The 14,955-nt window shown below is 36.2% G+C and overlaps 1 protein-coding gene across 2 annotated transcripts in view; it reads left to right on the plus strand.

The window, feature by feature from the left end:
- ATPCL (ATP-citrate synthase) overlaps positions 1-14,955 on the plus strand; it is a 551,864-nt gene that overhangs the window by 259,464 nt on the left and 277,445 nt on the right. For both annotated transcript variants that reach the window (XM_090382775.1, XM_090382774.1), the window contains exons 12-14: positions 871-988; positions 5,423-5,574; positions 14,488-14,607. In XM_090382775.1, the coding sequence (XP_090238901.1) occupies positions 871-988; positions 5,423-5,574; positions 14,488-14,607 (390 nt within the window). The remainder of the gene's footprint in view (positions 1-870; positions 989-5,422; positions 5,575-14,487; positions 14,608-14,955) is intronic.

The raw sequence follows: 14,955 nt of genomic DNA on the forward strand, positions 1-14,955 counted from the left end.
TTTATCCATTGTAGCAACTTACCCTTAATACCATTCTGTTCCAATTTGTACAATAGTCTTTCATGCGCACAACAGTGTCAAAAGCTTTCCTGAAATCCAAATATATGATCCAAATTATTTATTGCATCCAGTTCCTTTGTAACCACATCATAATATCCTATTAAATTTGTCAGACAAGATTTTCCCTTAACAAACCCATGCTGTGTCTGAATTATTGCTGCAGTCTTGTCTAGATGATCCTGCAATGCATCTTTAACCAGTGATGCCATTATTTTACCTGGAACAGAAGTTAAACTAACTGGTCTGTAATTACTCGTGTCACCCTTTGATCCTCCTTTGTGAATTGCGTATACATTTGCACATCTCCAGTCCGTGGGGACCTTCCCTGAGTCCAAGGATGCTCATAATTATTGCTAAGAGTATGCTTAGTTGCTTTGCCAAATAACTGGATAGATCCCATCCACCCCAGGTGCCTTTGTTTATCTTCAACAATTTCTCCTCCACTTTGTTCTCAGTTTTTACAAAATCATTAAGCACCCTGCTACAATTTGATAACCTTCTACCATTTTCAAACCTTAATAACTCCTCATGTGTGAATGTAGATGCAAAATACTCATTCAGTTTGTTTGCTATCTGAGCAGGATCATCAACAGTCGAACCATCGATATCAAGTGGACCAATCAGATTCATCCCCTTCCTTTTAGAGTTTATATAAGTAAAAAAATCCTTACTGTTTTTCTTAGCATTCTAGAAAGCATAGCAAAGAATTTTTCTGTTTAAAAATTTTTATAAAGTAAATATAACTATTACAAAGATTTCATAAAAGGTATTGTATTAGAGACTATTTTCATATTTTATTTGTTCTTTCAGGGTATAGTGAAAGCTCTTCAGGAGTATCAGAGCAGATTAGTAGATCATAAAGTTTCCATCTTTGTGAGAAGAGCTGGTCCAAATTATCAAGAAGGATTAAGAGTTATGAGAGATGTGGGTAAGTGAGATGTATAGGGAAGGAGAGTAGCTCCATGTGGGCGAAGTTTTTACAGCTGCAGCTAATAGAGAAGTTTTTCTTAAATCTTTGCAGTTTTATTGCTTAATTGGCATATTAGTTTATTTTCTAGAAGTAGCTTTATATTCCTAGTTATAATACTTAGTTAATTTAGGTAAAGATTTTGTAGGTTATTACTTAGTATTGGTTAGACTTGTACCATTTAAAACTTGTCACCATTGTTGTAGTATATTAGATTGATACGGATTAGCATAACGTATATCTCAAACTTGGTAGCACAAGATATAACGAAAAACTAGAAAAACATAATACGTAGCACTGAATTAGGAACCTGTTAGCTTAGTATAGTATTGTCAATTAATCAATTAAATTTATAAATCTTATTAATTTTTAATGTTAATTAAATTGTATTTAAACAGAAATCATACCCCAGACTAGACCAGCAAAGCAACGTGTACAAAGTAACAGAAGTGCTGTGGTTTGGAGGAGACGACAATTCTCCAATGCATCACAGTCTAAAAATATGTGCAAAATGTGACGTTTGCAGACCTTATTGGAACGGGACATGGAGGATGTCTTTGTGTATGTGTGCTAGGTGCAGAGAATGTGAAGAAATTAGGTGTCAACTCAGCATTCTGATGGTCATTTATGAGAGTTGGAGTCCAGTAGATGCTCTCGAAAGAATTAAAATTGGGGGGCCCATCAAGCACTCAGCTGCCCAACTCAACCCCAGAGCTCACTCTTGTGCACCAGGCAATACAGCGGCAATCTTCAGGCAGAATGCGCTGGTCCCACAGGAGCTAGTTATTGTTGGTGACTCAATTGTCAAGGAAACGTGAAATATATTGTGTAAAAAGGATAGGTGGAATAGGACCAGGTAAGTCTGCCAGAGGCAAAAGTTGATGATGTTGTAGAGAGGATATCATCTTTTAAGGGCACAAAGGTGATATTGTTGTACACATTGGCACTAATAACATTAAGTGTACGAGATCTGTGGATTTACTTAACAGGTACAGGTCAATGTTGAAAAAAAAGTCACAAGTTAGGGTTAAATTTGAAAGTGTCTGCAATCCTGCCCAGACATGATAGGAGGAGTATATGATAAGAGCCTTGTCAATCAATTCAGCCCTGGAGAGATTGTGCAAGTCTCATGGGGTAGAATTTTTCTCATTGTGGTCTGTGCTTGTTAACAGGAGAGATTGCTTCCACAGCGATGGTATACACTTAAATAGAAAAGGTGCAAGAATATTTGCTGATGCTATCGAGGCAATGTTAGGTGGGTGGGAAAACTGCTAGCTTGGGTGGGGATGATTCACAGACTAATAGATTAACAGTAGCCGCAAGCAGAGGTGGAACTGATTCTTGCACTGCTTCTATTGGAACGAGCTGCAGCCCGGAAAGCAAGTTGCTGGGGATTTCAAGAACTGCTGGGAGTCAGGAAACAATCTTAGTTACTCTAATACAGCCATTGTATTAGAATAACTAAGAATAAGAACAGGTGCATGTACACTTGCATATACACCAATGCTAGGAGTAATAGTAAATAAATTTGATGAATTTGAAGTACCAGTCAAGACATCAAGTGTGGATTTTGTTGCGATATCAGAGATATGGTGTCACACAGATATTAGAATGCAGAATTGGAATTTGGGGAGTATAATGTGTACAGAAAGGATAGACAGGATAGGAAGGGAGGTGGGGTTATGCTGTTAGTTAAGAAACACATAAAATTCAAGGAAGTGCATCCAGTTGACATAGATGGACAGTGCAATATTTGAGTCAGTTTGGTGTGACACAAGCACTGGGAAAGCAAAAATGAGGGTAGGAGTTTGTTCTAGGCCTAATAACTCTGATGAGTACAATGAACAGTTATACAGAGAAATAGTGTGGGCCAGTAAATCAGAATGTCTTATAATTGGGGGATTTTAACTGCCCAGATATTTAGTGGAACTTATGAGTTGGTCACTCGCACACTAGCAAGACTTTTGTGGATTTATTGAATGATTGTTTTCTACAGCAGCATGTTAGAGAGGCAACAAGTTGGAGTAACACTGTTGATCTGATTATCAGTAGTGATTATTCATGCATTAAGCATTTACAGATAAAGGAACCACTAGGTGGCAGTGATCACAGTGTACTGATGTGCAATTTCTTTAGATATAACTACCATCAGGGGTAAAGGGAAGGGTTTTTGCTTTCGTAAAGGTGACTACAGTGGTCCCAGAGATTTTTTTTTAAATTCTATACAATGGGATCAACAGAAAATTCCAAATGGGGAGCATTGAAGGAAGTAATCTTATAGGCTACTAGGGTTTTTGTTCCAACTAAGAAATACTGTTTTAGGCCCAAATGGATGTCAGACGAACTAATGAGAATGGTGGCACAGAAGAAAAATGCATGGGATTCATATAAATTATCAGACGACATAGAAGCCTATGGTAGATATAAGCTAGTCTGTAATCGAGTCACAAAGAGGTAAGGCAAGCAAAGGGAGAGTGTGAGAAATCTTTGGCAAACGATGTAAAGAAAACGATGTAAAAGGAAATAGATGAATCACATTGGTCCAAATGATATCAGTGGTTTGACTGTAGATAATCATTCTCAGATAATTGCCAAACTAAATGTGTATTTTGCATCTACATTCACACATGAGGAGTTAATCAAGGAGGAGAAGGCCAAGATGTTTATTAAACTCTAACAGAGAGTTAAACGATTTTGTAATAACTGAAAGGAAAGTGGAAGAGAAATTGTTGAAGTTAAACGTAAGAAAGGCACATGGAGTGGTAGGATCTATGCAGTTATATTAATGGAGGTGGCAAAGGAAGTAAGCAAACCATTAGCCATAATTATGAGAGCATCCTTGGAAATGTGGAGTAGACTGGAGATGTGCAAATTATCTCCAATTCATAAAGGGGAATCAAAGGGTGACATGAGTAATTACAGACCTGTTAGTTTGACTTCTGTTCCAGAGAAAATAATGGAGTTGCTTGTTAAAGAAGCACTGCAGGATCATCTAGACAAGACTGCGCTAATAATTCAGACATGGCATGGGTTTATTAAGGGGAAGGCTTGTCTGACCAATTTGATTGGATACTATGACATGGTCACAACAGGACTGGATGCAAAAAAATAATTTTGATATCATCTACTTGGATTTCAGGAAAGCTTTTGATACTGTTGAAAATGGAAGACTACTGTACAAATTGGAGCATTATGGCATTAAGAGCAAGTTGCTACAATGGATAAAAGGATGGTTGAGTGGCAGAATTCAGAGAGTGGTAATCAATGGAGACTGCTCTTCATGGACTAATGTTAATGTTATTTTCCCCAGGGTTCGGTGTTTGGGTCCATTGTTGTTTTCTGTATTTATTAGTGATATTGATGATGATGTATCAGGCTTAATGTCCAAGTTTGCAGACGATACGAAGGTCAGCAGGGTTGTTAATGACAGTACGCTGCTGCAACAGGATCTAGAATAGTTAGCAAATGGGCTGAGAAGTGGCAACTGAAGTTTAACATTAACAAATGTAAAATACTGCATATGGGAAGCAGTAACCCCAGAGGAAATATACCAACTGGGTGGCGTTACACTCATAGTGGAGGATGAAAGTAACCCGGAGGTAATTGAGCAGTGCAGATAGGCTGCCAAAGTAGGTCATGTGGTCTTGTCAGTGATATACAGGAATTTTGCTAGCAGGGATAGGGAGGTGATTATTGTCTTGTATAAGGCAATTGTTAGGCCACACCTTGAGTACTGTGTACAGGTCTGGAAGCCTCATTTTAGGAAGGATGTAGAGTTGCTAGGACAAGAACAGAGAAGGGCAACAAGACTGATGAGGGTTACAAAGGGATGCTCTTACAAAGAAAGGCTTAAATTCTGCAAATTGCATCGTCTTGAGTCTAGGCACCTAAAGATCACCTCTAGGTGAGGTGATCTCATTGATTGAGGTGTATAAGGCCTTGAATGGATTGAGCAGACTCAGTGCTGATGGGATTCTTCCTCTTGCTCAGATTACAAACGTGAATGGACATAAACTGAAATTGAGGAAAGACAGTTGTCGAATAGATGTGTGGAAATTTGGCTTTAGTAGCCAGCAGGTGGTTGATAATCCTGGAACAAACTTCTATCTGTCCTTGTGGAAATTGATAGCTTAAATAAATTCGAGGAAGAAGTGGACAAACATTTGAAGCGAATGGGAAGTGTTTTGTTTTTTGGCTGATGCTGTATAACTTTCTTTTTTGCATATGCCTCTACTAATGCCATTGCTAAAGTTTTCTGAAAACTTTTGAATATATATTAATATATGAAAATAATAAAAACTGTTTCCATATATTAATAAATCCAAATATTGTGCAATTCTCTATACCCAAAAGGGTATATAGAATTGCTTAATATTTTTCTTTACTTTTATTTAGGTAGTACTTTGGGTGTTCCCATTCATGTATTTGGTCCTGAAACACACATGACAGCAATTGTGGCAATGGCAATGGGAAAAAGAGCCGTTCCAGACATGCCTGAGCCAAATGTTACAACAGCAAACTTTTTGTTGCCAGGTGGGATGATGCAGGTAGGTAATTTTTCTGTTTGCAAAAAATTTTCATGTAAACAGTATATTATTTCTTTGTTTAAATACATCAAATAGGAAGTTTACCCACAAAGTTTACAATGAAAATATCTTTCTTTTTTATATATACAAAGGGTACTAGGAAAGTTTTGCAATATGACGCAACAATGAATCACAGGAAGCTGCTTGTTGCTGCATGTTGAGACATGTTCATACGTGCATAGTAGCTGCCGCGCCAAGTCGATGGGCTCAGTTATTCATTAGTAGTGAGAGTGTAAAGTGCTTGCAATGGCATCATGGTCACGAAATGAGATAAGGACAGTTTTGCGGTATAATTTCGTGCGTGGTTTAACCATAGACCAGTGCTTAGAAGAAATGACTCTTGCACTAGATGATGATTGTCCACATCGTACAACGATATTCAGGTGGTATAGAGAATTCCAAAGGGGAAATTTCACTCTGGAGGATTCTGAGAGGCCGGGAAGGCCACGAACGTCAGTTACGGAGAAAACGTTACTGCTGTGAGAAAAATGCTTGACGAAAACAGGCGAGTGACCTACCAACAGATAGAGGATACTTTGGGCCTAAATGCACCAGCAATTCGTTCGATTCTGCAAGATCATTTGCACGTGAAGAAACTTTGTTCTCTCTGGGTGCCGCATCAACTGACTGAAGAGCAGATGACACGACGTGTGACTTGGTGCCGGGAGATGTTAAAAAAGTTTGATAAGGGACAATCTCGGTATGTGAACAACATCGTGACAGGTGACGAGACTTGGCTGTACTATTACGATCTGCCGACCAAGGCTCAAAACAAAGTTTGGGTCTTTGATGATGACGACACACCCGTAATTGTCAGAAAATCCCGATCTGTAAAGAAGAAAATGATAGCTGTATTTTTCAAATCGAGTGGAATTGTGTAACGTGTCGTTTTGGACACGCAGAAGACAGTCACAGCTAAGTGGTATACTGAACAATGCCTGCCTAAAGTCATTGGATCTATGAAGAACCTGCGGCCAAAGTCAAGAATGGACACCTGGTACCTCCATCACGATAATGCTAGAGCTCACCGCGCCAAAGCCTGCACCGAATATTTGACCACGACAGGACTGAAACTTCTCGAACACCCTCCCTACAGTCCAGACCTTGCTCCCTGCGACTTTGCACTGTTCCCGCATATGAAAAGGAAGCTAAAAGGGAGGCGGTTTTCCAGTGATGAGGACCTTCTACGGGCTTGGGACAACGAGTGTGCTTTACTCCCTAGTGAAACTTGGCAGAACTGGTTTAAAGATTGGTTTCGGAGGATGGATAGGTGTATTGAATGTAGAGGAAATTACTTTGAAAAAATTAAATAAACAAAGCTGTATTGCAAAACTTTCCTAGTACCCTTTGTATATATATATTTTTTTTAATATAGCTGAAATCTCTCAAATAAATAGTAAAATATAAATGTTTCATTAATAAGGTTAGCAAATATAGTCAGACTTTTATAATGAAATTTAAAGGACTGACTAAATATGAATGTTTATATCTTGAATGTATCCCTTACATAGCACTAGAAAATGATGGAATGCACTTATTACACCATTCCAAAAGTTTCTGAAAAGAGTCAGCGAAGATGTCCAAAGAGATGATGTTCAGTTTGATGCAAAAAATAATTTTGGTATCATATACTTGGATTTCAGTAAAGCTTTTGATATTGTAAAAATTGGAGCAGTATGGCATTAAGGGCAAGCTGCTGCAATGGATAAAAAGAATGGTTGAGTGGGAGAAGACAGAGAGTGGTAATCAATGGGTACTGCTCTACATGGACTAATGTTATGAATCAACAGGGCTTACCTTTATTTTTGATATAAGAAGGTTCTTTTCCAACTCTCTTTTAAGTCGTACTAGAACTTTTCGGGGTGCCATGTTCACAGGAAGAGAGCTACTCACAATTAATCCGAAACTTTTGTCTTATGTTGTTGTGTTTGTTCTTCACGCATGCGTATAAGTGACCAATCGTCGGACAATAGGAATGGCCTACGGATATTGATTGAAGTTGCATGTAGTTTCATCTCTAAGGTTTCTGCAATAAGTAGTTTGTAGTAGTTGTGTTGAATATTTATAATTTTAGTTTCATTAAAGCCGAATGTATGCCGTTTATTTATGGTGTGGAAAGAAAGTTCCGATGCATTTGAACGACCCGCCCGCACTGAAGCTTCGTGTTGTTTTGCTCGAAGTTGGGCCACTCCCATGGTGGATCCTACGTAGACAGCATCACAATTTTTGCATGGTATACTGTATACTAGGTCATGCTGTGATTGGAATGTGGTATTTGAAGGTCGATTTCTGAAGAATGTGTATAATTTGTTCATGGGTTTTGCTATGATTTTCATGTCAGTTCCCTTGCATATTTGGTTAAGTTTATTGTACCAGTGCTCAATATATGGAATGGTGATGAAATATATTTTTTTGTTTTTGTCGGATTTTTTTTTTTGCAATGTTTGTTGCGAGGTTGTTGTTATTTATTTTATCACAGGCTATTGTTTTGACTTTGTTTATATAGGTTAGTGGGTAACCCCTATTTGAGAATCTTCTAGTTAGTTCATTTATTTCAGTGGTTAGAGAAATCTGGGTGGAAGAATATTTAAAGGCATTTAGAAATTGGTTCAGTATGACCGATTTTTTTGTATGGTTGGGGATGGTAAATGTGGAAGTGCAGAAGCATCCCTTTATTAGTGGGTTTTCTATATATGCTGAAATTTAGTTTTTGGTCTAATCTGTGTATGGCAAAATTAAGGAAGTTTATGGAGTGGGATTCTGCTTCAGTTTCTAATTGAAATTTTAGTCTCTGATGGATGTTATTAAAAACCTGTAGAATATTGTTTATAGTCAAGTGATCTGTGATGATTAGGATGTCATCCAGATATCTTCCGTAATATGTGATCTGTGGTATAAATGGATCAAGGTGGATCTTTTCTAATTTGTCTAAGTATAGTTCGGCGATGAGTCCACTAATGTTTAGGCCCATTGGGAGGCCAAAAATCTGTCTGTATATTTTTTCTTGGAATAGAATGTAATTTGCATTTACTAATAGTTTTGTTAGTTCGAATATTCTGTCTTTGGGGAGTCTCGTGTTATTAATTTTTGTGTTGTCATCATTTAAGTAGGCCCAGACTATGTCTAAGGCGTAGGGTACATTTATGTTAGTGTATAGTGAAGTCACATCGAGTGAATATAGCTTCATATCCTCCTTGATATGGAGATCTTTGAGGTTCATGAATAAAGCATCGTAGTTTTTTATGTTATATGTTAGTTCTCGGAGTGGTTTTAGAATTGGACTAATGTTATAAGTTGTGTCCCTTCTGTTTCAGTGTTGGGCCCATTGTTGTTTTGTATATTTATCAATGATATTGATGAAGGTATATCAAGCTTAATGTCAAAGATTGCAAATGATACAAAGGTTGGCAGGGTTGTTAATGACAGTATGCTGGTGCAACAGGATCTGGTAAAGTTGGGTAGATGGGCTGAGAAGTAACAACTGAAGTTTAACATTGACAAATGCTAAGTATTGCCTATGGGTAGCAGTAACCCCAGAGAAATGTACCAACTATGTGGTGTTACACTCAGGGTAGTAGAGATTGAAAGAGACCTGGGGATAATTGTGTAGTCAGATATGAAGTTTTCTGACTGTGTAGACAGGCTGCCAGAGTAGGTCATGGGGTCTTGTCAGTGATATACAAGAATTTTGCAAGCAAGGATAAGGAGGTGAGAATTACCTTGTAAAAGGCAGTTGTCAGGCCACACCTTGAGTACTGTGTACAGGTCTGGAAGCCTCATTTTAGGTAGGATGTAGAGTTGCCAGAACAAGAACAGAGAAGGGTAACAAGACTGATGAGGGTTACAAAGGGGTGCTCTTATGAAGAAAGGCTTAAATTCTGCAAATCGCATCTTCTTGAGACTAGGCACCTGCGAGGTGATCTGATTTAGGTGTATAAGGCCTTGAATGGATTGAGCAGGCTCAATGCTGATGGAATTTTTTTCTATTGTTCAGATTACAAACCTGAGGGGACATAAACTGAAATTGAGGAAAGACAGTTGTCGAATAGATGTGTGGAAATCTGGTTTTAGCCAGTGGGTGGTTGATTGCTGGAACAGACTTCCATCTGTTGTTGTGGAAGTTGATAGCTTACATAAATTTGAGGAAGAGGTGGAGAAACTTTTGGAATGAATGGATTTGTGAAATGGGAAGTTTTTTTTGGCTGATGCTGTTATAAGCTTGCTTTTTTGCATCATTTGCCTCTCCTAATGCTAATGCTAATTACCTCAGAGCTATATATAGACAAAGGCAGATCAGACAAATTGCAGTTTTATTCTTGCTAAAATTTTTTATAATGTGACGACATCAGAAGTATGTGAAAAAAGTGAATCTGACATTGAAAATTGATTTTGAAAATATTTTGTCTGATGAAATAGACTAGCATTGATGAAGAACTCCAACATGTTGAGATAGGTTCCAATTCCGATGTTGAAGTGAGATAGCTTACAAAGAAACAGAAGTGGAGACAAACCAAATGAAATGCTGTAGGCGTGAATTAATTCCTAAAACATACAAGTTTGATGACCGTAATTCAGTGTTTTCGTACAACCATAGTGATCTCATAGAAGCTTAACTTTTTTTTTTCAGAAAATGTTTAAAAATGTTGCAAAATTGGTACTTAAATAAACAAGTACTTATTGCCATTAGCATAATTGAAAATGCAACCAAGGTTTTGTGCTCATTAGGACAGTGAAAAGAAATCTTCATTTCAGAAATTTATGATTTTATTGTTGTACGTAGTAAGTGTGTAATAAGAAACTCTCTAAGAGAATACTGGTCAAATTTTGAATTCCTCAGTTTTCTCTGAGATTATGGCAAGAGATATTCTTTTCTTTATTCAGAATGCTACATTTCAGTTGTAATGGGAATAAGAAAAGGGAAGTTATATTCACAAGCCGAGATCTGTGTGCAATATTCAAAGAAAAAAATTTTGGGACACTTTTTATCCATTTGAAAACTTGTGCATGTACGAAAGCCTCTTCTTTTCAACGAATGACTTGGCATAAAACAAACATTTGTGCAAAATGACATAGGTTTGGTGTAAAACAGTTTGTGTTTATGTGATGTAAAGTCTGAATATATCCTTGACTTAACAGTTTCACTATATTCACAACTGAAGCACCACCAGTAAATGTAAATTTAGGTGTAAGTGAGGGTGCAATTCGTTTGCTTCAGCCATACCCAGGTCAGGGTTATCTGTGTACAAACAACTGATATACTAGTTCAATACTTTCTAATGATGCATGAAAAGAAAACCACTTTTTGTGGCACTGTTCTTCCTAAAAGAAAGGGAATGCCTGTTTTCAAATTGAAGTAAAAATTACTAAAATGTTCAACATGACTGTTCTTCACAGATATTATGATGGCACTGAATTGGCTGGACAGAAGGGAAGTTAGAATGCTGACAACACCTCAGATAGACATGACAGTTGACACAGACAAAGTTGACAAAAAAAAACAAGAAAAAATAATGAAGCAAGAATATATAAGTGCTTATTCATTGGAGATCTGATATTGATGCTGAGTTCAATAAAGTGTGCACACAAAACTGTAAAGTGGTACAATAAAATGTTTTTACATTATGTTGGACACTAAGTATTTTGGCCTTGTTAAAGGCCTTGTTCATTAACGGCATGAAAGGCCAATTCTGACACCTGAACAAAAAGCACAAACTGAGGACACATGCTGTTTTACATGGACAAAGAGAGGAAATTGCGTTGATTCTTTGTAAGACGAGTCGCAATTACTGCAAGAAACGTATACCAAATCATTTATTTGTGTCACAAAAGAGGAAAGTACTGAGTGATTGTTCAATATAGCTTGTAATCTCTGTATTGGTCTGGCCACAAACTTAAATTTGGTATCTTTAAAGAATCTGTTAAGCTGCTTGTGCCACTGTTCAACATATGGGACAGAAATAAAGTATTTTTTAATGTTACTATTGTTGGTTGGTGTAGTGTTTTGTATCCTATCCTTAGCTTGTACCACAATTCGGTGTATTGTAGCATGGGGGTAACCCTTGTTTAATAATCTACTAGTTAATATCTGTATTTCTGTGTCCAAAGCAGATTCTGTTGTTGAATATTTATAGGCATTGAGAAACTGATTAAAGATAATAGCCCTTTTGTAGGTGAATGAGTGATAGCTGTTATAATGTAGAAGCATACCAGTGTTTGTTGGTTTATGATAGATGTTAAATTTGATTTTAAATTTGAGTTCCAAGTAAGGGTGAAATTTAGAAAATTTAATGACTTATATTAGTATTTGTATTTTTCCTCTTCAATGTAAAATTGAGTCTGGAATGAATATTATTGAATGAATGTAAAATGTCTTGGACAATGCTACTATCAGTAATAACAAGAACATCATCTAAATACCTCCCATAGTATGTGATATTGGGTAGAAAAAGGCAGCAAATGTATATGCTCAATCGTTGAGAGGTAGACCTCCGAAATTAAAACTGCTTAGACTCAATCCCATTGGCAAACCAAAAATTTGTTTATATATTTTCTCTTGAAAGGTGATATGTTGGCTTCAACTAAAAGTTTAATTAAGAAAATTTTCTTTAATAGGAACGTTGTATAATTAATCGGTGTAGAGTTATTATTTAACATATCCCAAAGAATATCTAATGTGTATTCAACATTTACATTCATATATAAGGAACTAACATCCAGAGAGAATAAATTATCATTATGCTGAGTCTACAGTGCTTAAGGTTATTAAATAATGTATCATAGTTTTTTATCCCAAATTGTATTGCCTTGAAGGGTCTTATAATACTATAAACATGTGGCTAAGGAGGAAAATGCTGAGTTTCTGTAAGAAACAATGGGCCGATTGGGAAATCTGTTCTTATGCAGTTTTACCTGAACAAAAAAGTGCAGGAATGTTGTATGTTATGCCCTTCAATTCCTTTAACTGAGACATGGTAATGTAGTCATTTGGTTGATACATGGTTAACATTTTATTATCTTGTTCAGCAGCGTCATAATTGTCCTTTCATGCCGTTAACGAAAAACATACATTTTTATTTAACGAGGCCAAAATATTTAGTGTCCAACTTAATTATATGAGACTATTAATTACAGAAACTGTTGAAATTAAATTGCATGAGAATTCTATTAATGTTTGTTGTCCATATCTAATCTCCGATTCGTGGTCTTTTGCATGCATGTGTGAAGGCAAATAATCACGGCACTTCACGCACATGTGTGAGGACAAATAATCTCTCTATTTAATATTCAAGCTCACGCATTTCCATTCCTGTGATCACGACACATAGTTGAAAAGCAGTCTGCTTCAGGAAGGAAAATCGTTTTTTCAAATTTAAGTTTAACTTTAATTGATTTTTAGTTAATTTTTGAATAGTGTTCAATTGGTTTTTTGCTGTAATCATTTTACATTAATCTTTTATTCATTTTAATTTCTGGAGAGTATCATACAAGAGTGTTCTATGTATCATATTGAGGTAAATTTCTCTTATCCTCCTACAAATATTGATATCAACATAGAATGTACTAAGAACCATAACTCTGTTATATGCTATTAACATTTTGTGGATGTATGCTTACTGAATACTCATGTTATGTGCACAAGCTTGTAAAAAAAATTCATGTTGCTAAATTTCAGTTATCTGTAATACAAAAACTTGTAGATCTACATACTTTCAGAAAGGATCAACAGACAGGTTTCAGTAAGGTTGCGACAGCAGTGTGGGCTGTTTCATTGTAATGAAGTAACAGCACATCTTTGCTAAGAATTCTGGGTCGCTTTTCCTTAATTGTCACATGTAACTGCTTTTAGTAAGTTGCTGTAGTAATATGCATTAATGGTGGTGTCATTCTCCAGGTAATCTGTGAGAATAATGCCCATCTCATCCCAGAAAACTGGCAGAAACACCTTCCCTGTAGATGGTTGCATTCTGGCCTATTTGGGAATTGGTGACAATGGATGTTTCCATTGTTTTGTAACCTGTTTTGTTTCTTGATCAAAATGATGTATCCACGATTCATTTGTAGCCAATTTGTAGTCACCAACTGGGAAAAAAAAACAGGCCAGGATCACTGTCACACATGATGATCAATTCAGCAGAGCAGGTCTGCCTTTTTTCTTTCTGAAGATATATGTGAGCAAGTAAGGAATCCATTATGCTGAGACCATATTCATATCATTGTGATTTATGCTCTCCACTGATCCATAGTTTACCCCAGTCTCAGCAACTATCTGTTAAATTATTATCCGGTGGTTACTGACTATCAGCTCTTCAGTTTTCTTCACAAATTCAGCAGTGTAGAGATGTGGATGGCTGCCCACTTCTTTCCTCATCATGGACGCTCTCCCAGCCACATTTGAATATTATGTTTATTTTTGAACTGGAAATATGTACATAAAGGGATCAAACACTTCATGGTATTTTCTTACTACTTCTTCAGTGACAGAAGTGATCTTTTGTGACGGTTGTAGTGAAAAGACAGCTGTCACTGAAGAAGTGGTAAAAAACAGCACAAAACGTTTGACCTCATTATGTACATATTTCCAATTCGGAAATAAACATAATAATACCACCATAGGTTTTGAGTGCTTTATTATCTTAAAATGTGCTGTGTTGCATGCATTATACTTGAAATCTGCACTGTGGAAATATGTACATAAAGGGGTTATATAAACAATGCAGTAGTAGCTGCTAAAACATACGTTTGCTAACAAGTTTATTGTTCTTTGAAAAATGCTGATGCTGTGAAATGTTTGTAACATAGAGATTAAATTTATTATAGTTTAGTCTGTAGTTATTGCTGATGAATATTTTAAACATTTTTTTTTTTTTTTTTAAGTCGTCTCTAGCTCCTCCATGCAAATTGCCAAAAACAGAATCAGGAAATGGATTATCAACAGTTGGATTATATGGATCTCATATTACGGCTAATACTGGAATTAGACCTCTTTTCAGTCCAGTAGGTGATATTAATTTTTACGAGTATTTTAAATGTTAATTTCATATTACTTTGTAGAAATTTATTACATTTAACAGCTGAAAGATAATAAATGAAAAATATATTATCAGATATATTTTTATTTATTACCTTATGCTATTTTTCCAGTAGAGTTAGCAGTTATTGCTTATTATTGACGTTTTTTTGGAATTTTATGCCAGATTAATATTCTTTTCATTTTATTTGCTACAATGCATCATAAGTGGTCTTACAGTTCAAATAATAATTAAAGAGAATTATTAATGTTAGAAAATCTTCAAAAGGTGTGTAGTTTACTGATGCCTAAGATGCCTGTAAAAGGCATCTTAG

This window comes from Mastigoproctus giganteus, chromosome 10 (assembly GCF_048544385.1).
Source record: "Mastigoproctus giganteus isolate SK-2022 chromosome 10, ASM4854438v1, whole genome shotgun sequence".
Taxonomy (NCBI): Eukaryota; Metazoa; Arthropoda; class Arachnida; order Uropygi; family Thelyphonidae; genus Mastigoproctus; species Mastigoproctus giganteus.